The 25,996-nt window shown below is 38.0% G+C and overlaps 1 protein-coding gene across 17 annotated transcripts in view; it reads right to left on the reverse strand.

Annotated features, from left to right (window-relative positions):
- Positions 1 to 25,996, reverse strand: part of SGIP1 (SH3GL interacting endocytic adaptor 1) — a 202,255-nt gene that overhangs the window by 37,148 nt on the left and 139,111 nt on the right. For 6 of the 17 annotated variants that reach the window (XM_041771006.1, XM_041771012.1, XM_041771007.1 and 3 more), the window contains 5 exons: positions 23,584 to 23,658; positions 20,947 to 21,447; positions 15,141 to 15,268; positions 13,958 to 14,084; positions 7,831 to 7,890 (listed from right to left, as the gene is read on the reverse strand). In XM_041771006.1, coding sequence (XP_041626940.1) covers positions 7,831 to 7,890; positions 13,958 to 14,084; positions 15,141 to 15,268; positions 20,947 to 21,447; positions 23,584 to 23,658 — 891 coding nt within the window. Of the gene's footprint in view, positions 1 to 7,830; positions 7,891 to 8,810; positions 8,877 to 13,957; positions 14,085 to 15,140; positions 15,269 to 20,946; positions 21,448 to 23,583; positions 23,659 to 25,996 lie in introns of all 17 variants that reach the window. The other 11 variants (XM_041771020.1, XM_041771018.1, XM_041771015.1 and 8 more) reach the window with 4 other exon arrangements.

Consider the following 25,996-nt stretch of genomic DNA (forward strand, 5'->3'; position numbering starts at 1 on the left):
TTTCTCTTGGTTTGACATCAGCACCCTTCTCCCTGTGTCTCAGGATGGAAGCTTTCACTCCCTTCTACATCCTAGTAGATTTTAAATGATTCTACCTCAATAGTGCTTCTCAAATCTCCAGAAGAAAACAATACTGTCTATGCCTGACTACTTCTCTTGAACTGCTTCAGTAAATCCCCAAGTTTCATCAGCTAGCTCAGGTCTCTGGGCCTCCACAAGTTATTCTAGATTCCTCTCGGTTAAAGTCTATCCATTAGTCATACATTTCCAGCACTTTGTTACATTCTATTATGACTTTTGGTATAGTATGTCTTTTGTAGGAAGTGCCTATCTTCTCCATTTCTTGTGAATTCCCAGAAGGCAAAAGCATTGTTTTACCTCCATCACTCCTGCACAGGGGCTTAGAGCTCTGAAAACATCATGGAATGCCTGTTAACCATTGAATGAAGGAACTAGTTCTCTTTTTAGTAACTCCAGTCAGATGGGAAATACCATTATATAATCTACTTCTGTACCCAAGCATGTGTAATTCAAACTCAGGGTTTATCTCCTTTGCTAGGGAGTAAAAGTCTTCAATCTTGAGCAAAGCAAGGCTATATATATATATATATATATATATATATATATATATATATACACCCACACACACTAAGATTGAGAGAGAGAGAGAGAGAGAGAGAGAGAGAGGAGTGTGGGAAGGGCAGAGTGAGAGGGAGAGAGGATCTTAATCAGGTTCCATGCCCCACATGGCACCCAACAGGGAGCTCGATCTCAGAACCCTAAGATTGTGCCCTGAACTGAAATCAAGAGTTGGACACTTAACCCATCCAGTTGCCCCTAACATTTATATATTTTAAAGTTATTGAATTACTCATTTTCTATTGAGTGAGGGACACATTCAGAAACAATTGTATATTTAAGACTGTTATGGCCATAAGGGAGTCTGATGGAGATACAAGAGAAAACTCTCCAGCTTAGTCACTACCAGAGACTCAAGAGATGACTTTGGAAACCAGGAAAATAGCAGACATAAGAAACAAACTCATCTTGGGTAGAGAACCTTTGTAGGCTCTTCCTTTAATTCTCCTTATTCAGTTTGAATGAAAGTTCAAAGTATGAATAATAAAATCCTTTCAGAGCTATTGAGCCATAAAAACATATAGAGGAACTTAAATACATCCTACTACATGAAAGAAGCCTATCTGAAAAAGCTACATATCATACGATTCCAAATATATAATACTCTGGAAAAGGAAAAACTATAGAACCAGTAAAAGATCAGTGGTTGCCAGGGGTTGAGGGCCAGAAGAGGGATGAACAAAGGATTTTTAGGGTAGTGAAAATATTCTTTATTGTGCTATAATGGTAGATACACATCATACATTTGTCCAAATCCACAAGATATAAAATACCAAGAGTGAACCCTAATGTAAACTATAGTCTTGAGTGATTATGATATATGAATGTAGGTTCATCAATTGTAATAAATATGTCATTCTGGTGGGGGATGTTGTGCATGTATGGGGCCAGGGTATATATGGAAAATTTCTATACTTCCTCTCAATTTTACTGTGAACCTAAAACTGCTCTAAAAACATAAAGTCCCAATAAAAACAAAATAAAACCAAAAAAATCTTTCATGTTACATTACATGTACATTAATAAAAAAATCTATCTTATTTGACTTTCCCAATTGTCTTGCAAAGTACTTATGACATTATAAAACAGAGGCTCAGAGATATTCTCAAGGTTACATGGTTATTGACTGGCACAGTCAAGATTTGAATATTATAGTAGTTAGGAACATTGGTTTTATAACTCCATACTTAACTCCTCCAGAACCAATTCACTCGCTGACTAGCTGTGTTATCTTAGGAAAGTGACCTAAAATCTCAGAGCCTCTGTTTAGTCATCTATAAAATGTAAATAACAATAGTGCCCACCTGGGACACCTGGGTGGTTCAGTGGTTGAGTGTCTGACTTTGGCTCGGGTTGTGATCCCAGGCTCTTGGGGTCAAGTCTTACATCAGACTCCCCGCAGGGAGCTTGCTTCTCCCTCTGCCTGTGTCTCTGCCTCTCTCTGTGTGTGTCTCCCATGAATAATAAATAAAATATTAAAAAAAACCCCAAAACAAAGCAATACTGCCCACCTCATACAGTTGCTTTGTGGATTTACATGAATTTGTGGATATGGAGTAATTAGCACAAAATGTGGCCCATGGTCAATTTCCAGCACACCAGCCATATAGTAGACATGAGTGAAACAGGGCAACTGCCTCAAAGGGCAAGAACCCAAGTGAAATATCAGCATATTAGTCAATCCTAGAGATTTTCAGAACTGGGTAACTACTTCCTTTATGAAGCAGCGACATGAATTTGGAAATCCTCAGCAACTCTGCCGGGTAGAACATTTTGCAGGTTCAGCCTCACTTGGATCTTAACACGTTTAGGCTATTTACAAAAGCTCTCTGTGACTTTCAGTTATTAATAGAAAGGATTTTACATTTTATATATACCATATAATTTACATATAGACATTCAGAAGAGTTAGGGAGTATGATTTTAATGTTTTCACTGTCTTGTGTCACTGCTTTTTATGTTTCTATATATTTTTCTTAGCCTAGTTGTACTTAATGCAACTTTACCAGGTTGTTGACTGTAAAGGGCCTACCTACAGTAGGGTGGGGACAATTAGTGGACACTTCTCACTTAAAGAATATTGTGAATTTAGCAAAACACTTGCTTTCTAGAAAACTGGTCATATCTTCCAATTTTCCTTTTCCTAATGATTCTCAGATGAATTAATTAATGTCCTCTGGCCCCATGTGAAAAATCTAACCTGTTTGCTTCTTACAGGATGTTATTACTATGTCAGGGTAAGGAAAGTTGACTGGTCCATGGCTATGCTTCTACCTTACCGACTACCCAGTAAGGATATTTAAAACCTTGCTGAAGGAGGTCAGAAGTTCAAAATGTCAAGAGTTAATTCTTTTCACATAGACAATGTAATTCCAAGAAGGAAAATGTAGCTGCTGTTGTAAGAAATAATTAAAGTCATTATCATTACAGAAACATATTTTTCCTCTAGGGGAAAGAACTCCCTAGAAAAGAACTTGAATGTAGGTTAGTGCTAGGGCAGCGAGAATAGGATGGACCTGAGACCAGAGGTCTCAGTGAGGTCAGAGACAAGGTATAGTTAGGGCAATGGAGAGCTGAAAGGTCAGGAGGGAGATTGGGGGAAAACCCACCAGAAACCCTGACCTGAACAGGTATTGCAAAGACTGAATGAGGTCATGTATGTAAAGCATCATTGATAGGCCACCTGGGTTTAAATTCCTACTGTGCCCTTTCTTGGCTGAGTGATCTTTTGAAAGTTACTTACATTCTCTGACTCTTAATTTCCTCATTGGTGAGTGGTTCAGATGAAATGACATAATAGTGGAATGTACTTTGCATATAGATAAGCACTCAGATAATATTTATTATTATCCATTACTTTTATTACTCCTGGCTCCCCTATTTAAAATTGCAATCTCCAATATGCTCCATTGGGAGTGTATTTCTCTATTTTATTTTTCTCTGTAGAACTTACTAACATCTCCATGACTTATTTATCTTCTTATTTTTGATTCTTCACATTAGAATGTAAGCTCCATGGTGACAGGGATATTTTTTCTTTTTTGCTTCCTACTGGGGAGTGCTTACACAGTACTAGCACAAAGTTCTCCTCAATACATATTTGTTAAATGAAAAAAATCACTGCCTAATGCAGTCCTTGGTGTACAGAAAGGATGACAAATTCTTGGTTATGAAATAGCAAAATGACACTTGCCAGTGGGGACCATTTTCAAGATGTGGTCAGAGGTGTGGATGACTGAGTAGTGTAGAGAGAAAGTGTGTTGGAGCTGAAGAAGTCAAAGAGGCCCTAAAACCAGGGTGTTGGATGGGTGATCCACATCAATCTCCATCACAGGATAAGCTAGGAAGCAAGGTGAAGAAGAGGGTCAAAGGGGGCTCCCAGAATATCTAAGCCTGAAGTTAAATGCAGAGGAATGCTCTGTAGGTCAGTAGTGTACAGCAATCAGGAGTGACAGGAGGTGGAATTATCAGGTGACGGCACAAAGGCTCACTAGGACGTGGTCTGGAAGCAGCAACAGGCAATTGGGGGAATTCAAACAGTGCCTTGTAGTCCCATGACATATGGCCCACAGAAGACTGAAGAACTTTTCAGGCTGAGTGCTATAGAAGTGATGGTCCCTGAAGAGAGCTGGGATTCAGTTAAAGAAACAGGTGGGCGAGGTTGGCAGAGAGCCTGAGAATGTAGAGGAGGTGTTGCTAAAGATGTGACATTTCCGAAGGCGTGATAGGAGTAAAAGCAATAGCAAGAGCACAGAACAGTCTAGAAATAAGTGTGCAAGAGGCTGTATGCACAGAGGATGGAGACGATATTCAGACACAAGGACACTTAAGAATGGTTGTAGGGCTTTTTGTTTGTTCATTTTTCATTACCAAATACAAGATGATTTTGTAGTTGAATAAGCTAATCAAAGAGAGGGACAGTAGTGGACATTTCTGGAAACATATTCATGTTAAATGAACATATGTCAAATGTCTAATGGTCTCATCTTCTACTTGTCATGGAAATATCTTTCCTTTCCTTCCATCTCAGAAGAATACTTGATAGCTTCAATAGGATACTCTTGGATGAATTAATTTATTACATTTTGCAGCCTTTACTTTGTAAAAAAAAAAAAAAACAACGTAAATAGGTTAAGATATTACTGAAATTATTTAAATTATTTACCAAAGTGAAACACTAAGAAGAGCTTTGGACTCTTGTGGGTTAGAACCATTGTTTAACACTTTTCTATCTTTCTTGTTAAATCAAATTTGAAAGTATGAAGCTTATCACATTTATCTCCAAATAAATTCATAAGCCAATGTTCATTAGTTAGTTGTTGGTTGTTCAGTGGCTCAAACACTTACTGAATAACTATAATGCCTAGAACGCTGTAAGAACAAAGCAAGAATAAGACCCACTAAGGTTTTGAACACTATAAGAACACTATTTAGATGTTAATAAATAATAACTTAAAAGCTGGTTAGAACAGGTGAATAATTTGACCTGGGAATCTTTTTCTCTATTCCCTGAATGAAGAATTGAAGAAAATGATAATATGAATGGTTTTACCCACATTTGGGTAAAACTGGAGTGCCATAGAAGAATATACTAGAAGGGCTATTTGATAGAACATGTTGAATGATGGTCCTTTTGGAGTTTAAAATTTGGATAGAAAAAAAAAATTTGGATAGGGGCACATTCTCAAGACAATTTCCATGTCATTTATCATTACAGCAGAAACAAAAAAAATCCTTCCAGCTCGCACTAGCTAAAAATACCTGAGGCTAATGTACAAGGAGCAATGGGGGAGAGAGCATGGAGCCAATGCAGGGGTGGATCTCATAACCCTAAGATCATGACCTGAGCTGAAACCAAGAGTCAGCTGCTTAACCAGGTAGCCCAATGTGGGACTTGATCTTATGACCCTGAGATCATGACCTAAGCCAAAACCAGAGTTGGGCACTTAATCAATTGAGTTATCCAGGAACCCCACCCTTCTCTAAAAACATAGCCATTCATGCTCAGATGGCAACGTGTCATGTTTAATTTCTTCTAAACAAAAGTTCTAAAGTCCTAAAGTTCATCTTAATGTACTTTTACCTACATAAGCATTTCTTTTTTTTTTTCTTTAATGAGACAACTAGGGGCATATATTTATGATATGGCTGCTCCCACAGTCCCTCAGGAAGCCCTTTCTATACTTCCTTGATTTGAGCTAAGTCCAAGATGAAGGTAAAACAGTACTAGAGATTCTGATTTATTTCTATTAAAACACTTTCTTGCATGACTTTCTTGTTCCAAATCAAGATGCTTATGAAATTCAGATCTTACTAATTAGAATGGCTGTGTTATCAACTTTAAATACCTCATATTATGTTGTATATTATATATTATAATTGTATTTTTCTAAAATGAAAAAACTGTAGTTTACAGTATGTTATTCCACACAGTTATTAAAACTTATATTTGATTGATAATATATATTTTAAAAACAAACAAATCAACAATCTAAAATTGTCTTGAGACAGGTATCTTTTTAAAAAGTCTCTCTCTCTAATTTAAAGAAACCCAAGCTCAAACACAAGCAAAGGAGCCAATAGCTACTCTAAAACCGAAACAAAAGGAAACAACAAAAACCATCCAAGTTGCTTTTTTATGAAGTCCCAATTACTTGAGGATTAGCAGTAGCATATTGTTCAATTTCCTGATGGAAACAAGGTAAACTATTCTGCTGTGGTCAGACTGAACCAGAGATAGAGCCTTTACATATGCAGGTATTGGCTGTACTTGGGGATTACCAACCTATTCAACCATAGCTTCTCCTTTTGAGATGTGCTGATCAGTAAAAAGACACCTGGGCACTTTTTAATTCCATCTGATTCAAAGAAAACGTTTAGAAGATCATGTTTGTGGATTTTGCATCTTGGTTATTACAAAAGTAATGACCTGAGGTGATGAAGGCTTCTGACATCATGTGGGAAACATGCATTCTTGCCTGAAGACTACCTATTCAGCTGTCCTCCACCTGAGCCAGGACTGGGCATCAGGTATTTGGAAAACCTTGAATCAGGTCGTTCTTTTCTGCTGCTATCCAAGCTACTCCAAGCTAAGGACTTCCAGCACCAGGACCATCTTGCAGGGAAAATTCATCCCAGAGAGAAAAAAGCCACCACCTCACAAGCTACTTAAAAATATGTATCAGTCATTCTGATTTTTAGAATTGCTATAAAACACACACTCAAGTTAGGAATGTTCTTTTTGTTGTCATGGAACAGAAAGACAAGATGAATGTTCAGATTTGACTCTAGAGCAGAACATATTTTGGACAACTTTTGATCCTAGGAGAAATTTAGCTATTTAAAATGGTAGAAAGTAGGGGCTTAAGTGATAAATACTTATGGGTAAGAGGGCCCACAGTTAAATTACTTAAATTTTCCTCACAATTAGCCTACATTAAACTTTTAATCAAATGCCTGATCTGTTAAAATGGCTAAGAATTTAAATATAAAACAGATAAATGTTAATCCTTAATTCAGAATATAACAAACTATCCAACATTGAGGTTAAATATCTGACATTATATCTATGTATATTCTCCTTAGTTTTCTAAAATAGCAAGTCCAGTAATAGTTGTCCATTTTACTATAGCCATGTCAGTTGCAATTTCAGTAGATAGAATTTACTAAAATACTCCTTTTCACTGTTTTCCTCATTTTTAAATTTCCTATGCAGCATTCCTTGTCATAAGAGTATGTATACATATTTATGTTTTACAATGATGGATGTCGTATTTGAAATATTAATTATCCAAAACAAAATTGAATGCCAATTCCAACTAAAAACATCCTTACATTTGTTGTATTGCATTTGCAAAAGAGTCAAGAAAGAGCCCTGGTTGACAGAGTTAAGTTCCTTGGCCAAAAAAGGTGTTTTTTTGTTTTTTGTTTTTCCCAATTTAACACAGTTAATTAAGTAACCAATATTGACTGCAAATTGGCTTGATTTTTTTAATATGAAAAATTGAAGATGCATACAAACCAAATTCATGTCATATTTTCTTTAGTATTTAATATTTTCTAAGTAGCCATAGCATTTGTACATAGAAGGTGAGACCAGGTCTTTTGAAGAGAACTGGGATTTGGAAATGCAGAGGGGAAAAAAAGGATGCGGGGTATAAATTAGAATCTGGTATGCTATGTACTACTTACCTTCAAAAGTCAAATAAAACTTTCCTCTGTCAAACCAAACGAGGGAAGGCTGTTCATTCTCTGTATGGCCAGGAGTTGAAGCGGGATGGGAAAGGTTAAGGAGAGGGAGAGAGAAGGACACAGTATGAGTTACAGGTCATTAATCTCACTATGGGGGAGGGCGGAGGCACTGCATGCCATTAGCGTGCAGGAAAAAGGGAAGGCTGGCAATCTATGATTTAGTTTTTGTTTTTAGTTCGGGAAACAGAAAGCAAAAGCAAAGCTATGGAGGCCTAAAGGGATGGGCACATGTTGTTGGTAGCTTGATACTCGGTGCTTGCGCGCATGGAGCGGAAGTCTTCCTGGCCATGCAGGGGCGTCAGCATATTTTAACTGCACTAGTTAGGGCAAACGGTCATTCAGCAATTGCTGTATCCATTTCATCTTCAATGTCATCCCCTTCTATAGTTTCAAAAAGATAAACTCGGAGTTATGGATTATATCAAACTTAGCTTAGGTTTTAAATGACAACAGCATTGCATATCAATTTAAAGTTCATGGAAGATGTCACATATCTTCCGTCCCCTCCCCTGGAATCACCTTAGGCATCCAGACACAAAACACCCTTTACCTATGTACCAAAGAGAAAACAAGATTACTGACGGTGTTCTATTATATTTTAAATTAAAAAGCAGTCACTGGACATGTAATTCTGAGCAGTTAAATTATTCCTTCCTTTGTAAATTCACAAAGCAATAGCATCTCACCTTTTTCAAACCTTTTGAGAAACTGTCATGCAACCTGCTGCTTTTTAATATGTTCACTTAAAAAATTGGTGATATGAGTTCCACGATGAATAATAAATAGACAGGGTGCATCTGAGAGGCATCAGACACTCATGAGGTGACTAGCATGTCCATTAAGTTTACAGCATTCAGATGGCATAATGGCTTGGATTTTTGAAGTCTGGATATCTAGAGATCACTCGGCTAGCACCATACCTGCCAGCGTTTCACAGCGCCTTTCAAACGAGGGCAGTTTGTCATAAAAAACATCATCTTCTGACACTACGAACCAAAGAAATATAAAGGAATGGAAAACAAAAACACAAATACAAATCCCAAATGAAATCAAGCAGTACACTTCATAAATTGAAACACAGGAATGATATTAATGGAAAAAGGAAACAAAACCTAACACATCAGGATCATGATGATAGGGTATAAAAAAAGGGGATGTGCTTATTTTATGATGGTTCTATGAGGAAAAAATTAAAGATTTTTAAATGTCAGGTTTTAGCATCTGTGAATTTGGTTGAAGTCAGTGCCATGGAAGAAATCACACCTCCACCTTTTCAGGGAATTGTTAAACGCACTCCCATTAGTAATTGACTTGTGTAAGTGCATTCTACTCAGACATAGTTCTCAGGTGGCCAGACATATGTCCATCAATAGAACCTCTTGGTACACAGGATCACTCAGAATACACCTTCCCCCTGCCCCAGTGGGAAAGAGTAAGCTTTCAACAGACCATAAAAAAGCAACAGTATAAATCTGAGGTAGCTGAATGAAGTATCCCCTTTCAAACTCATCAGTATCCAAATTCAGTTTGCCTTGCATGCATCTTTAGTAGTTGTGGCTTGTTAATTTTGGGCAATATGACTGTAATTCCATCTTTGGCTATGGTATCCAACTATGGACAAATATCTTTGTAAATTGATCACAACAGTTGTTCTGGACCCCAACTGTTCCAGATCTTTGCACGTGGTCTCCTTTCTCACCTATTAACAAATACAGGTAGTTGGAGTTCTATTCTATATGATCAACTAAAGACGTGCTCAGTTCCACAGGTCTAAAGAATATTATTACAACTTAAATTAAAAACTGAATCAAATCTGTACAAAGACCCATAAGGGAGAATCCCCCCCACAATATAGAGAAGATAAGGAAATGGATGAGGGTAGTAAAATTATTCTATAACCAATGTTTCTTGGAAAAAATATTCTACTGCCTTGCCTTCTAGATTTAAGTAAAGCAGGAAAACTGCTTCTTAACAATTTTTCAGGTTCTAGGATAGCACCTGTCAATCAGGTTTTATTATACAAGTGGCTTCCTTGGTGCCTGGAACAAGTTGATGCAATGCCTGCAATATCAGTAGGAGAGGACAAGACAAATGGAACTGGCAACAAGAAGGACACTCCATAATCTGTCCAGAAAATAGGAAGCCAAACAGTTACTGGCAGTATCTGAATGTTACAATACCCTTTCATACCAGTTAATGGAGAATGATGGAGGATATTTCTTTCCTTTGAAGACCTAACTTCATATTTACAATTTCCTTAAAATGAGGAGCCTCCATCATGATAGGTACTGAGTAATATATAGAATTGTTGGATCACTATTGTGTACACCTGAAACTAATATAACACTGTATGTTAACTATACTAGGATTAAAATTTTTTAAAAAATTGAAAAATAAAGAGAAGGCAAGAATTCACATACAAAAAAAAAAAAAAAAAAAAAGGAGCCTCCAATACTGCCATTTGTTTTTTGAGTTGAAGTTCCAAAAGAATAGTTCATAGGGCTGAATAACATGCTGACAATTTTTTTTTTGTGGTGGTTGTGGATTTGAGGGCTTAGAATACAGCATCATAACTAAATTGGGAAACAAAAGATGAATTTTTGGATAGCTCTGTGCTTGCTTTAAGTAAGGGCAACACTCAAATTAAGTACAGAAGAAAAAATTTCCTTAGGAACTAACTGTGGAAATTGCCTCAAACTGATCTGAGATGGGGAAGCCAATAATAGAGACAGGTTTAAAAAAAATAGTAGAAAGAAAAAAAGACTAAAATTAAATGTGGGAATTTTACATTGAGATTGGGAATATCCATCTCCAAAGATCTTTCTGTGTAAAGTAATTGGCATTAATACAAGTATTTTTAAAAGAATGTTTATCCAATTCAGAATTGCCACCCAGCCTGGAGAGACAAAGACTTGGAGAAAATATTGTAAGATTTAGATGCTATGGCTAATATTCCAGTACTGAATATAAATCACTTTTGCTTAGAGTTCTACACCAAAGGAAACATCAAAATCTACCTACTGCTTCCTCTGGTGTCCATAAGTGGTTACTTTTCATTCATTCAGATTTCTGAGAGGATGTTAAAGATGCAGTTGTAAATGCATAATTAACAGGGAAGGAATATAATTAACAATATATTTTATAATATAATATATAAATATATATATTATATTATAATATATATTTATTTTCATTTAACAATGAAAAAGTTGTCTTTATGGTATTCTTATTGCATTGGGGTACCAAAGATTTTGCAAACATCTAAAAAAACCCCATTACTATTATCCATAGAAATAAGAAAAAAAAAAGTAAGAAAAATGGATATTTAAATTAGAAGCAACTCTGTTTATCTCTAAATGGCTAAGAGTTTGTTTCTTAGAATAATTTTAAACATTTTCTCTATCCCCATAATATTAATAGGATTTCCCCCCCAAATCAGTGAAGATCCTTTAAGTTTTTCTCATGGAAAAGGAGTGTATTGTATTTCATTAATTCTGATATGTGCACTTTTTTACATTTTTGACATCTTTGAAATTGGGATGGGCCTTAAAATTAATGTGATAAGAATGTATTGTATCTTAGCTCCCTTGGCAGCTTTCCCCTTCCTTTCTTAGTCATATATAAAATAATAGTGTATTTTCTGATGGGAGGTGTCTTAAATTCAGTGATATACAGTTGCAGAGGGGTTCTTCATTATTTGAGTGTGGCAATGCAGAGAAAGTCCTATTTTTAGGTGTGGTTTCAGATTTATTACTTTATATCAGAGCTTTCATGGAAGATTTTATGTCCCAAGTCTTCAGGGGGCATAGTCTTACTTAAAAAGTTTGTCCTTGAATTACAGTAAACTTTGCAATAAGCAAGTGCAAATAAATATGTACGAAGTTTCCACCACATTTGCCCCAGTTTTGGCTCAGATGTCATAGGAAATGTCGAAAAAATTTTGTGTGGTAGGAGGAAAGTTTCCTGCTAAAATTCTCCATCCTCTGCAAGCCATTTGACTACATAAAGTTGACATTCCACGTCAGTCATGAATAGTCGACCCCTTGGTGCTGAACTGCTAAAGCACATCTTCTCCAGAAAGAGATAAACAGCAATACACAGGAGCTGCTGGGCAGCCATTTAACAAGGCAGTTACTTCGGAGAGAAGTGGCTGTTGGGTGACTCACAGACGCAGGAAGTAAAGGACAAGAGCGTGAGGAAGAGGAAAACTAAAACAAAACAAAAAACCAGAACCAAACAAATTAAGTCGGAACGCTCCTCAGCAATGAAGCAGTGTGAGTATCTTCTCAGGTGGCTTTATTGTTTTTCAACCCCTCTGTCATTCATTTTGAAAGAATGCGTACTGGTTGTGCTAAGAATCAAAATCACTGGCCAGGATTTGAGATTTCTGAGGCAGGGAGTATAAAAACCCATTGTATAAAACATGGACACAGTTCAAATTCTCTGTGTGTGTCATTTTCTCTACGAATCTCAATGAGTTTAAAGAATATGTTAGTCGGTCATCTGAGGTCAGTCGAGGTCTGCTTTGTGAGAGTTTATGCTTCTTACTTTCCTCTTTGACCAACCAGGAAAATCACACAGAGTGGGTGGAACAAATAATCTTGAGAAAAAAATAAAACAAAACAACCCTCCCCCCCAAAACAAAAACAAACAAACAAACAAAAAAACAGAGCAAGAGTGAGAGAAATGGCAGTTGCAATCAGAAGTATTAAAGTGTCCAAAAAAAAAAAAAATGTTGGGACATTACAGAAAAAAATGAACAACAACAAAAAAAAACCCAGACAGAACTGACCTCATAGGCATCTTAAAACAGGAAGCCCCAAATTATCTCCATGGATGATGCAGAGAAAGAATAGTCTTATCTATATAAATAATGTCAAATATCTGTCTGTTAATGAATCCTACAAAATTGGATAGCTGGCTATATTTTCACCCAATTTGAAGGATTGTTTTGGGTTTGTCTGATTAAAACTATAGAACACATGATATAGTTGAAATTCTCTTTAGGGCCCCTATGAGGCACACCTCCATTTATATCCCTGGGAAAATAAGTAGTTTTCCAGAAGAGCTTCAGGCTTTGATCAAACTATTTCTCCCATGGGCAACTCTGTAGCATGCTCTTCTTTGGTAAATAATAGCAGGGATTTATTTAGCTTTGGGTTAATGATTCTCCCAAGCAATGCAGGATGGGCCAGCTGTTTACAATATGGGACACTTGGAAGAGAGTTCAGACAATGAAGGAAGACAATGGGAAAAAATGTAAGGGCAGAGCCCCAGGTCAGAGATACCATGCAAACATGAGAGAGGCAGCAGCTTGTGGAAGATGGGTAAAGAGGTATGTAGAGAGATCAGCCTTGGGAAGAGGAAAAATGCTCCAGGCAAAATGAGGCATTTAAACCTGGGAAAACCTGAGCAGCCATTCTCAACTCTTGACTTTCATCATACCATATGGAAAGAGGCACAAAGGCATTTGCTGAAAATGCCAGCAATGACTTATTTCTCAGGGAAAATTGACCACACATCATTGCAAAGCACTAGAAAAGAATGTGAAAAAGTTTGCCCAAGTCCCAGTTACACCAACACTTATACCATCTGTCAACATAAGAACAACCAAAAGGAATGAAGAAATGAAAGCTTGAAGAAAACAAAAGATTTAAATTTTGTGATTTCTGATGTGGTACACGATTGGAACTTAAAGAAGTTCCAGTATACTATACAAACATTCTTCTTCAAAGGAGACTAGTTTTATTATAAGAAATAATATGTAAATAACAGGACCTTTTTGATGATTTCTTCTTTACTTTTATGAGTAGCTCTGTATGGAATAGCATAAGAGAATTCCTGCAAAATACAGGTGTTAATGTTCTTTTATTTGTTTATTTGCTTAGTCAAAGCATTTTGCCTCCTTTGCTGAGAAGCTGCTTTTAAAAAAGAAGAGTCAGCTGATAGTAGCAGAACAGAGAGCAAAACAATTTCAACCAGAAATACAGGGCCTTGAGGTATTCAGATCATAAAAAATAGCCAGTCAAAACAACAAACAGATTAAAAGAGAGGAGATAATTTTTACCAACTGTGGGAGTGGTGGCTGCACTCAAGGAATTGGTGGACGATATTGAAGAAGTACTCTCAGCTCGTGCAAGGGGTGCTATTGGAGGAGGGCTGGAAGAGTGTATGGGAGGGCTAAAAGGTCTGGGCTGCAGGAAGAAGAAAAGAGATAAAAAATTAGATATGCAGGTTGTAGTATTTTTGTTCCATATTTTTGACATCTTCCAACCCTGGATATGACAACTCAGGTTCTTAAAAGAGTATAGGTGACACCATTTTTATCTTGAAATTGCTTATATCTATACAAGGAGCTTGTGGATGGAGCTAGAGGAATTACAAACCATGGTATGCTACACTCAGCAGGTACATCAGGCTTAGAGAAACTGAGATCTGTGATGTTTCAAGACTGTGAACCTACCTTCCCCCAGGGACTAAGCAAATAACTTCAGGTGTGAGCTTATACCCATTTAAAGATATTTAAATAGGGACATCTGGGTGGCTTAGAGGTTAAGCAGTTAAGCATCTGCCTTTGGCTCAGTGGCTCAGGGCGTGATCCCGGGGTCTCGGGATTGAGTCCCACATCAGGCTCCCTACATGGAGCCTGTTTCTACCTCTGCCTGCGTCTTTGCCTCTTCTCATGAATAAATAAAAATCTTTTTTTAAAAAAAGATATTTAAATACAGTATACTAAACTGTGCTTGCTAAACCAGATGGTATGGGCATCACAAAGTTGTGACTCCTGTGTGTTGATATCAAAGTGCGTTGATATCAAAGAAACTGACCTCTTTCAGAGGTCTCTTAGTCACACAGAAGGTTTTCCACCTTTTCAGCCCAAATATGATGCAAGAAACTTCTGGAACAAATTTAGCAGGCTACCACCCTCCTATAAATCCACACGGTGTGCCAGTAAGATCTCTTAGTCTGGGGATGGAGACCAAGACTTACCTTCTCTTGGAGTCTTCCCAAACCAGATACATAGGGTGAAAGGAAATACCTCTCTTTCTAAAGAACTCCCTATTTTAGACCTCGACTTGAAAGATACATAAATCAGTATCATCTTTCAAATGTGATATTTAAGATGACATCTGTTGGGCCATTTGAACCAGCGATCTGAGGCCATTGAGGTGGCCCGTGTTACGGCATTTTGGCTTGTTTGTCATTCTCACCATGAGTCTCTGAGCAAGGCAGGGCAGAAGGGAACATACCACATCTCCAACTCCAGGTTTTCCCGGAGGTAGCTTTGGCCGAGATGGAGGCCGGGGAGGAGGTGGTGGAGGGGTGGTGCTGCTGCAGGGAACCAAGGGAGTGGCTGGTCGAGCAGGGGATGATGCACCTGAAAAACAAGCTGGTGTTAACAATGGCTGGAACCACATGTGGCCAAGAGCTGTCATCAAGGAATCCTCCTTCCCCACCCCCACAGTACAGTGCCAGTCCCAGGTACTTTTCTTCACCGAGCAGTTAGTACACTCAACACTCTAGCATCTAGTGTGTATGTGTTTTTTTTTTTTAATAAAGAAAAAAAATCACTCAGTTGAACTATAGTTGATGGCAGAAGCTGAAGCTTATTGCCTTTTGTTGTCATGTGACACCCAGTGAAAGGTAAATCCTTTTATTATTCTCTGTGATGGAAAATACGCTTTAAGACCCTTTTAGCCTGGTAGTGAGGACCTTTCATTTGACCAAACACACACCAAACTTATAATAAATTATCTTGTTTTGCATATTCAGAATTTATGTCCAAGATGAAAATGAAAGTTAGACCTTGAAGGAAGGTGAATGATTTTTCCACATTATTTATTTATACATATATATATATATATATATATATATATATAATCATGTATAAGGGATTTATCTTTTTAATGTGCTTCAAAATATGAGTGCTAACTTTAATAAATGTAAGTAAGCACTTGATAGTAAGCAAAGGACAGAATATAAGACAGTAAATTAGATGTTGCACGAATAGTTTGCATTTAGCATCTTAATAACAGAATCACATTGAATTTAGAGGACTGTATTTTTTGAAGGAGGCTGCTTAGGAATCTATGTCGAGTTGGCCCATGATGATTTTTGTGGTGATTTTGAAAAGAGTCTTGGATTTACTTTTCTGGCTGTCAATGACAAACATGGGACACACAGAAGACACACAGAGGCCGGCATGCACACTAATCAGCACACCAGTAGGGTCTCGAGACTCAAAGGTCTGCCTATCTTTAGCCAGATGTCTGGGGTACATGGATCAACTACTTGACTCCAAACCTGAAGAAATTCAGATCACTTTTCCAAAACGTGCGTGTTCAGAAAAGTTCCAACTACTCCAGAGGTTTTGTCACTTTGGTTAGAAGCACAGGTATCGGATCATTCCAAGAAAATTCTAAGAAATCCTGCCTCAGGAAAATAACCGCCCACTCCTATCTTCCCATCCAACATGCCACAAAACCGTGCTTTCTGGAGAATCCTAGATTGGCAAGATGCTGGTCCCCATCTCCAGATCTTCAGATTCCCAAAGAGCTTTGAAGTTGAACAGCAAAATCCATCATCTTGGAATCTGCTCTCATCTTAAGAGAGTCTGGGTGTAAACCTTGCTCCTCTTATCTAAATGCAACCTGAAAAATTGAGTGTGTTGTGTTTCTCTGTGCTGTTTATTCTAAGTGTAATTTCATTAGTGTGAAACTACTAAAATTACTGCCACATCCATCCCTATCTCTATTACCTCTACACCTCTACCACTTTTCTAACTGTATTCGTATTTTTTATTGTATTGGGCCAAGATTGTTGCTAGACACTTTACATACACTATCTTATTTTATCACCACACTAAATTTTGCAGGAAAGTACTGTGGTTATCTCAATTGGAGCTAAAGCTCAGAGATATTGAGTAACTTGTTCAAGATCACAGAGCTCAGATGGTTGATTTAACTCCAAGGCCCAAGATCTTAAATGCAGTGTCTTGTAGCTTTAGGTGGACTGTGAAGTCCCATATTTTGCATTAAGTCTGCTCTGAGTTTTGCAGCAGCAGCTTGCACACATCTCTCTCTACGTAAATATTTTTAGTCTTTGGCAAATCTTTTCTTGAATAAAAAAATAAGATATGTTTTGACAGGTCCCACTACAAAGTTTTCTTTTGACTTAATAGATTGACGCCCAGGATGTTTCCAGGAAACAGAAGTGACAGCTGAGAGACAGAGAATAACCCTTTAAACAACAGAGTCTTTGTCAGGAAGTTTCATGAGGCTTTTTCTAGGTTCTGTTTCACTGGAAAACCATGCCATAGGAATGGTTCAAAATATCTATCCAAGAAATAGTCTTCTGAATCAAGCTCAGGAGAAGGTCATGCTGCTTATCCTCATTCTACATGTTCTAAAAGGGAAAGTTTTGAAAACCACTGTCAATAATGCTTGGGATAGTTAATATGGGGGTTGTTATCAAAGCAGTGTGAAATAATGAAAAAAAAAAAAAGAAAATTAATGAAAAGGCAGATGATCTGACTCCTGGCCCGGCCTGCCGCTTATCAGCTGGGGGATCTTAACCTCTCCGAATCTCAGCTTCCTATTTTAAAAAAATGAGACATTTCTAACATACAAGGTAGTTGTAACAATCGAAATGGAAATGCTTATAAAGTGTTTAGTAAACTACAAAATGCCACACAAATAAAAGGGAATAGATGTTGACGATGATAGTAAAGACTGTCTTTTCATACAGACACAACTGAAAGCAAAGAAAAAAGTGGCTAGTTAACTGTTTTCCTTGCTCTTTCACTTTTTCCTAACTGAATTGACTTAATTGATTTGTTGCGCAGTCAGAAAGACACTGAGCGTCTTTAAGAAGCAAAAGAAGTATTTAGGAAGCAAAACAATCTTGATAGAACCCTGAGGTTCAGCAGAGAATAGTCAGGGCCTGAGGCTTATTTTATAACTGAACTGAGGCTTCCCATGCTTTTGTGAGATCGCACAATTGTTTCGTATGCTAAGAGTGTAGAAGACTGTACATCTCTATCCTCATTCTTTGATCTGGAATTATGTTTTCATTTCTTCTCCAAGCAGTGTTTACTCCCATGAGCAGTTCTGGAAAAATTAACTGGACATCGCTGAGTAAGGTTTAACTTTAAAAATCACATGTATGTTATTTGAGTTTTGTGAGTTCAAAAAAGTTGACAACCATTGACATACTTTCAGTTCATTTGCTGCTTCAACTTGAAATTCTAGCATAGTTTCGTTGGTAGCCCCTTGAAAACCACACAATTATTGCTTCAACTTTCATTTCTCTTTGTTGAAGAGTGCCTTCCCTATTTGGACTCTGCCACTCTAAAAAGACTTGTAGTTAGGAAATATATGTGTCTAGTTCAACCCCAGTTAGCTCATTTTCATTTGTTTATAAATGTGTGTGTATGTGTATAATATCTTTTATATTGGCTTAGTCTCTCAAGTTGGAAAGTGTTGCACATCCTATCTTTACTAACCTCTTTTTCTCTGGTCTCTATAGGCCAGTAAAACTCTTTCCCCCTCCCATTCTCTGGCACACCACCCACAAGGAAGAAGAAATGGCCTTTGCAAAGAGAATTATTGTCTGCATTCCAATAAAGCAAAGTTTTGGCCAAACTAGGTATTTATAACTTTTCCATAAGGAAATCAAAATTCTTGGAGCAAATTCTTAACTTCCAACTGTTTTTCAACATCAGGTAACTCAACTAATTCACAAGGCTGTGAATACTGTCTAAATTTGGTCAGTGACCAAGTGAATGAAATTTTAAAAGTGAGTAATGGTATTCAGTTAAATACAGTTTGAGATGTATAGGAAAAGTTAGTCTCATCAGGCTAAGTTTTATAAAAAGGAGGTCTTGAGAAGCATTGCTAATCTTTAAAACATGAGGCCATCTCTCATTGTTTTAATCGTAAATGTACATTTCTGCTAGTCTGTGTATATTATATCAATAAAACATTAAATGGAAAATAAACTGGGGCTTAATTAAGGACATAATTGTGCAGTTTTATTTATTCATGAGCTTCATTGACTCAGTTCAATCTTCCGCTTAGAAATTCAATCTTTTACCAGCAAAGTAGAGGGTTTTTTCCAACTCAGTTATTAAGAATCAATAGCCTTTACTGGTAACACCTAAAAATAATTTCAAACATTTATGCTAAACAAAGATGACAACAAAATTCTCAAAGATTTCAGAAAGAAGGCAAAGACCCCATTCTTCACTCATTAGATCTGTGGTCAATTCAATTAAACTTCTTCCAGAGTCTTGTGGTAGGTGATGGAAGAAACAGATGAGCAACAAATCTGCCCTGTCCTCCTTCTCCCCAACTAAACATGTTCATTTTGAGGAAAGTAAAGTGGCCTGCCATTGGAACAAAGGGGTTATTCCTCTATGTCTTTCAGAAGAGCCTGGAAAGAAAGAATACCCTGGAGATATTCCCCACTTTGACAATAGACAGCCAGCTTCTTTGGGTTTGAAGTCTGAACCAAAGGCTTCACCTACAGTCCTTTTATTACTTTGACAGATAAGTAAAGAGGCTTATATTCCCAAAATGATCTAAAAAAGCAACCGAGGATGAAGGTGGGTGCTCTAATCCTCTAAACTTAGGGAGAGAAGCACAGAGAAGTGGGTTTTGAGAGAAAACTGTTGATCTTGTTGGGCAGTATAGGTGGGTGTCAGTGGTCAAAAAGTTTGGGCTATTTTGTAACTAAACCTTAAAAGAGTGCTTAGAGAGGGGTGAAGAACACAGCCTGAAAATTAGACCTGAGTATGACTGAGTATCCCAAGTCTATCACCTGTAGCTGTGTAAACTTTGGAAAGTTACTTGACATCTCTGAGCCTCTGTTTCCCCAAGTTTACACAGCTGTAAAATAGGAGCAATAAGAGAGCATTTATCACATGGGGTTGTTGTAAGGATGAAATGGTGTGCACAAAGCATTAATGATACCCAGGAGAAGAAACTGTAGCCATATTATTGACAAAGGCTCTCAGAGGTCCTATGGTAAAGAAACCTGCCGATTTTAACACAATGTTCCCCAAATTTGATAATTGAGTAGCTCTTCTCTTTTGGTAGAAGAAGGCACATGGGACACGTGTAGTGATATAAAGGTGAATCTCCAGCCCTCTCCTTGATCAGATTGGATGCTTGAAGCACAGGAATTTTCAAACACATGCACTCTGTGCACTGTTTGCCTATTGAAAGAGGCAACAGTGATAAATGACTGTTACAAAAGAGACAAATGCCTTTCCTTCCTATCTCTTACTAGATCTAAATTATCATAAACTTGGTTGCTTCTTCCAAAGCAACGAACAAACAAACAAACAAAAAAAACACATGGCACTCAGAAGGTGCCTAAATCGAACCCACGGGCATAAGAGGGAAGGCACTGTAGGGTCTTGCCAGGTAAGTCTGAGCACCAGTAGAATAAAAAAATATTGAAGAAGATACCTTAAAAATTTTTTTTATCTTTCTTAGGTTTGTGTGGCAGATATTGCCATCCTTTCATAGGATGGGAACACAATATGAAGCTCCAAGGAAGGAAAACCAAAACATCAGATTCAATATCAACATTTGCATAGAAAGGCCCAAATTCCATTTCTGATTGACTTTTCCATCTCCTGTCACCATACTTAGAGTTGACTTCATGTGCTGACAGGGAAATTAGACACTGAACATGAAATTCACTGGCTAGGAAATCTGTCTTTCTAGAACTTTCCTAAATTCCAAACAGTGACAAAGCAGCTTCCTTTAAAAAACTATGCACTTCCTAACAGCAGGGTGGAAGGCAGAGCACTCCCAAGGAGTGCTAGGAGTGCTAGGAGTGCGGGGAAGAACACATCCACAGACTTGCACTATGACACTTAGCATTCGATGCACTAGGACATGCCATGGGGCCACAGAACACCCAGACCAAAGGAGGAACGGCGGAAGCTCTAAAGCCAACTGCCAGGCAGGAGGAGGGTGTTGTTCACACTGCAGCAGCCACGGCCATTCCCGGTCACACGAAGCACACTCAAACAGTAAGACGTACCACTGGTGGTCCCCGTACCACTGCCCGAGCCAGGTCCAGGGGATGAAACCACAGTCCTGTAGGTGGGTGGTGGTGGGGGAGGTGGGGTTGCTCTCTGTCCCAACCCAAAATCTTTGGGAGATGAGATTGTTTCTAAGTAATCATCTTTAATGAAGGTCTGCTCAGCGATTTTCTTCTGGACTTCTTCTAAATTGAGCGGCGATGGTACATTGCGCGGAGGGCCAGGGGGTCCTGGGGGCCCTGGGGGGCCTGTAGGTCCCGGGGGGCCCGGAGGTGGGGAGTCAGATGGGTTGTCTGATGCAGCTGGTGGGGACACCACCTTTTCCCTTGGAGTCAACTCTGGCGTAACATGTTCCGGGGATGTATCAGAAAAATGGACCCACTTTTCTTCAGCATTAGCAGCAACAGACTTGGGGGATGACACTGGACCAAAAATGCTGTCCAAGTCATTGATGGATGGTAGCTTTTCAATTTTGACCTCTGTGGCTGACTGGTCACTTCCTGTGGTTAAAGTAGTTGATTTTTAACTTTAATTGACTTTGTGAATATTATTTTCATGGGGCAGGAGTGGGAGGGGGTGAGGCAAAGAATAGTAAGCAGATTGCCTCCTGAGGTGTAAAAATAACTGGATCAGAACTGAAGGGGAGGAGAGACAGTTCCCTGCCTCCAGAATGTGAGCATCACCTTTTTATGTTGTTATTTTACCCTTTCTATTGAGTGACCCCAGGTAGCTGTTTTTACCACCATTGAAAGCGCTGAGTGTGTTACTACTCTCAAAGGCTGCTCACAAGAGTGCAGAGGGTGATCACTCTGAAAACGTTGCACTTTGAAAACGTTCACAGAATACAGGCTCTGGAACTGCACTTCCAAAAGGGAGGTCCCTTCTGAAAGTCTGGCCTACCAAATTACAGACAACACAGTAGAAAGATAATTGATAGCTGAAAATCACCCTCATATTTGATAAATACTGTCTGCTCTAGCACATTAAAATGTTTGGTGAAACTAATAATTATCTGTTAGTTTAAAAAAGTTATTGTATCATAACAAGCTGTACATCCTCCACCTTAAATACACCAGAAACACAGTACAGAGATTATTTAGAGGAATATCCCCCACATATATTCACAAACACACACATATACACCCCACATACAACACACACAGGTTATTGAGAAGACATTTACTACTTATTAGAACTGTTATGAATATACTTGCTTAAGAGGGAGGAAAACTCAAAATATTTTTGTAATTTCTTTTCTCATAAAGTCTAACCTGTTAGCATCGTAGATGGAACTGTGCTATACATCGATCTGGAGTCATGAAACACAAAAGTCTCTATTTTGCTTAATCATTAGCGGCAGCTCTTCTTTTTAATTTAACTTATCAGTAATACGAGAGAAAATTAAAACTATCTTCTACAGCTTGGCAGGAAATGCTTGATAACAAGTGCAATGTGAAGAGTGCACTTTTTATTTAAACACTACAGTTATTGAAATTCGAAACTGTCCCTGAATAATTGCAAGGCATGAGCAGAAGCAACTTTACCTTTAAATAACCCATTGACTCTAAGAACTGGCTCAGCACTTCCATATTTCACATTAGAAAAGAATTAACCTTCAAGACTCCAAGGCCACAGATAAACAGGGTAGCAGATTGCATGTCCCACAATATTTATAATTCTGTCACTAGTAGATTTATTTCTATCTAACATATTTATGAGAATACAAGGATCCAAAATGATTTGAACTTGCAGATACCTTTACCTTTGATGCTCTGGATGACTCTTCGTTGGGTTTTAATCAATACAAATTTCAAAAATGACTATGGCTTGCACTTGGTCTTGTTGATAAATACCTACTCTGCAGCTATCAAACTCACCAGGCTACATAAATAGCAAAGGACAAAGCAGCAATAGAATTCCAAAGGTGATAAAGAACCATATTCTAAGGGCCCAGACACATAACATAGCAATTACTGCTTTTGACTTGCTAGCCCAATAGAACAGGGTAGATTATAAATTGCATGAATATGTAGTATTGATTTCAATAGAAGGTAAAGATGTGCCTTAGAAATTATCTGTCTAAAGGCATGTGGCAGTTCCTTGACATATGCCATGATCCTCACACATCTCTTTGCCACTGGATAATAGGGATTCCTGGGGAAAAAATTCCCCATCTCCCAAGCTTACCCACAGGCTGCACATCCTGGGAACCATTCTATGTCTTTGTAGACTAGGCAGTTTTAATTCTAGAAAAAATAATGATCGGTTCTTGGGAAAATATGAATTGTGCCTTGAGATTTTTAATTTGTAAATCATTAAAATGAGTTCCAAAGAAGTAAAATGCCAATTAAACAGGGACTTTCGATGTCGACATTTTTTTTCTTTCATTTCCTAGTAAATGTGGCCCTCATTCAATAAGATGGTACACAGGAAAAATTAATTGAGAAAGAATATTTTGTGAAACCTGGGAGTGATACTCTAAAATAAATCTGTAGAGTAAGTTGTAATGGAAGGAAAACCAAACGCAAACGTTTTCATGCTAAGTCTCTACAGCTTCAGACACATCGGGGTGTGTTGGGGTCCAGGGCCATTGCTGATTGCTGTATCATCCCAGCACAGAAAAAACTGAAGCTTACCTGGTGCAACTGTTAGTGGGGAGCCTGTTCGGGGTGGGGTGGCTGGTACATTTTTGGGAGGCAGTGGTGGAGGTGCTGAAAAGACATGAGAAACCAAGCATTATTGATTACTTTCTCCTTAACTGACACAATATTTTGTAGATAAGCAGGATTTAGGCTTTCATCCATATTGCTGCTATTGGTAATGTCATAACCATTAATAAATTTTTTTAAGTTCAGAGCTAAGAAAGTGAAGCAGGACTCATTCAGATTCTTCCACTTTATGATAATAAGAATTTGTCAAAAGAATGTCAGATGATGTGGGACACCTGGGTGGCTCAGCAGTTGGGTGCCACCTTCGGCTCAGGTCGTGATCCTGGGATCTGGGATTGAGTTCTGTATTGGGCTCCCTTCGAGGAGCCTGCTTCTCCCTCTGCCTATGTCTCTGCCTCTCTATCTCTCTGTCTCTCTGTGTCTCTCATGAATAAATAAATAAATCTTAAAAAAAGAATGTCAGGTGATAATTATAAAGTCATCTTTTTATTCATGCATCCCTTTATTTGACAAACTTCAAGCACTAGCAAAGTTTTACAGCATACTAGGAACTAGGGACTTGGGTTGAATAAAAGAATCTTCTGTCCTCAGGGAGTTATGGTTGAATGAATGAATATCACATTAACAGATGATTATAATCTAGGGTGTGGTGAAGGAAATGAAAATATCTTGGGGTAGACTCAGGTGAAGGGTTTTTAATATAGTCAGGATTGTATTGCTTAGAGTGAATCTGGAAAGATGTCTCAAAGTTATATATTTTAACTTTTAGTATATTTTTTAAAGTCTGAAGCAATATAATTGGGGGCAAGGAAAAATATCCCGATTCCCCTGGTAAAAATTACAGCAAAGCAAAACCCCTGAGATAGAAAAAGTATTGTATTATGGCCTGAACCCAGAGATTCAGCCCCCTGAACTAGACTTGTCATTTTGCAGGCAAGGTTAGGGATCATTGTTTCAACACGTACATCTTTTTTCTTCTTTTTTCCTTACATGTTTGTTTTCCTGTCACTGGCTCCATTTGGTAGACTCAAGGAGTTCACACTAATTTCATAAACCAGATTCCAGTTCATTTGTGAATCTCAAATGTTGTTCAATCTTTCAGGACCTAAAAGCAGAGTGGGTCAGCTGGTTGGAGAGTGCTTGGCAGCACGAGAAAGAGTACCTTTCTGTCACTCCAACTCCACCTGACTTCATTTAATTTTAGAGAGCATCCTGTCTTTCTACACAACAGGCATGACTAATAGTTATCATCCTAAAGCCCAGTGCTTCCTAGTCTTTGTTGTGAGCTTCTGAAAACTACACCTCAATTGGATCATGTTTTTCCATAGAAGTTAAAAGTCAATCAGGGGCTCTGTTTCTGATGAAGGTTCACTGCAAAACTTGAGGTCATAATCAACAAAAACACATAAAATACAGCAAAAGCATAATAATTTAAAATAGCTGATTTATGCTGCAATCACAAAATGAGCAAAATTATACCATACACACCAATTATACAACAGCCTCTGCCATGCTAAGTGCAGTTGCTGCACATGAAACTCAGAAAACTCTAAAATGCCAATAATTGGCCTTAAAATCAATACATTACCTACATAAACATTTCATTTATGTAGTTTCTTGGCATCTAGGAAAGGTTTTCTAGGAAGAATCTGGATGGCTCAGGTTTCTAAAGAAAGCTTTTCAAGGAAGTTAGAGCTTTTGCACTGGCTTTGTTTCCCAGTAGCACAGAGACACATTCAAAATCACATCACTGGGGTTCAAATTTTCTCAAAGCACATCTCTAAAAGTTTAGGTGTTAAAATAGTTATTGGTGATGCTGTTTTTCCTCTCCTGTTTTATGAAGGAAATATCTTTGAAAAGACTGGATTGCATGGTTTTATAGCAATATCTCTTGGAAACAAACTCTTGGGCCTTTGATTAGGTATCCCTCTGGTTAATTCTGATGATTATTTTTAGGCCCCATAAAGCAGAACCCCGGGAATACTGAACTAGAAAAGTATTGATTAGTGTGTATGTAAGCCTCACAAAGTGAAGATACCCATTGCATCTCACTACTGCCCCAAATGCCTCTCCCTGAGACTCAGTCTTCCTTCCAAAGGCATTTTAAGGAGTGCTTTCCACAAGTGTGGATGCTCTGAGAAGTCTACTGAAATGAGAACTCAAGAGATCCATCAAGGAGGTGGCTTGACCAAATAAGCAATCCACTCAGGCCAAATAGTCCAACCCACTATTACCTGACTCTCAGCATCTTCAGGAGGAAGGGGGGTGAGTGCTGGAATAGTAGTTCTCACAGCCCCTGGTTTGAGACAAGTTTGCCCAGGCCTCCTGTCTCAGCTTCCTACCAAATAGCATCATTTCTCTTGCTTTCCAATTATCCCTC

Source organism: Vulpes lagopus, chromosome 10 (genome assembly GCF_018345385.1).
Source record: "Vulpes lagopus strain Blue_001 chromosome 10, ASM1834538v1, whole genome shotgun sequence".
Lineage (NCBI taxonomy): Eukaryota > Metazoa > Chordata > Mammalia > Carnivora > Canidae > Vulpes > Vulpes lagopus.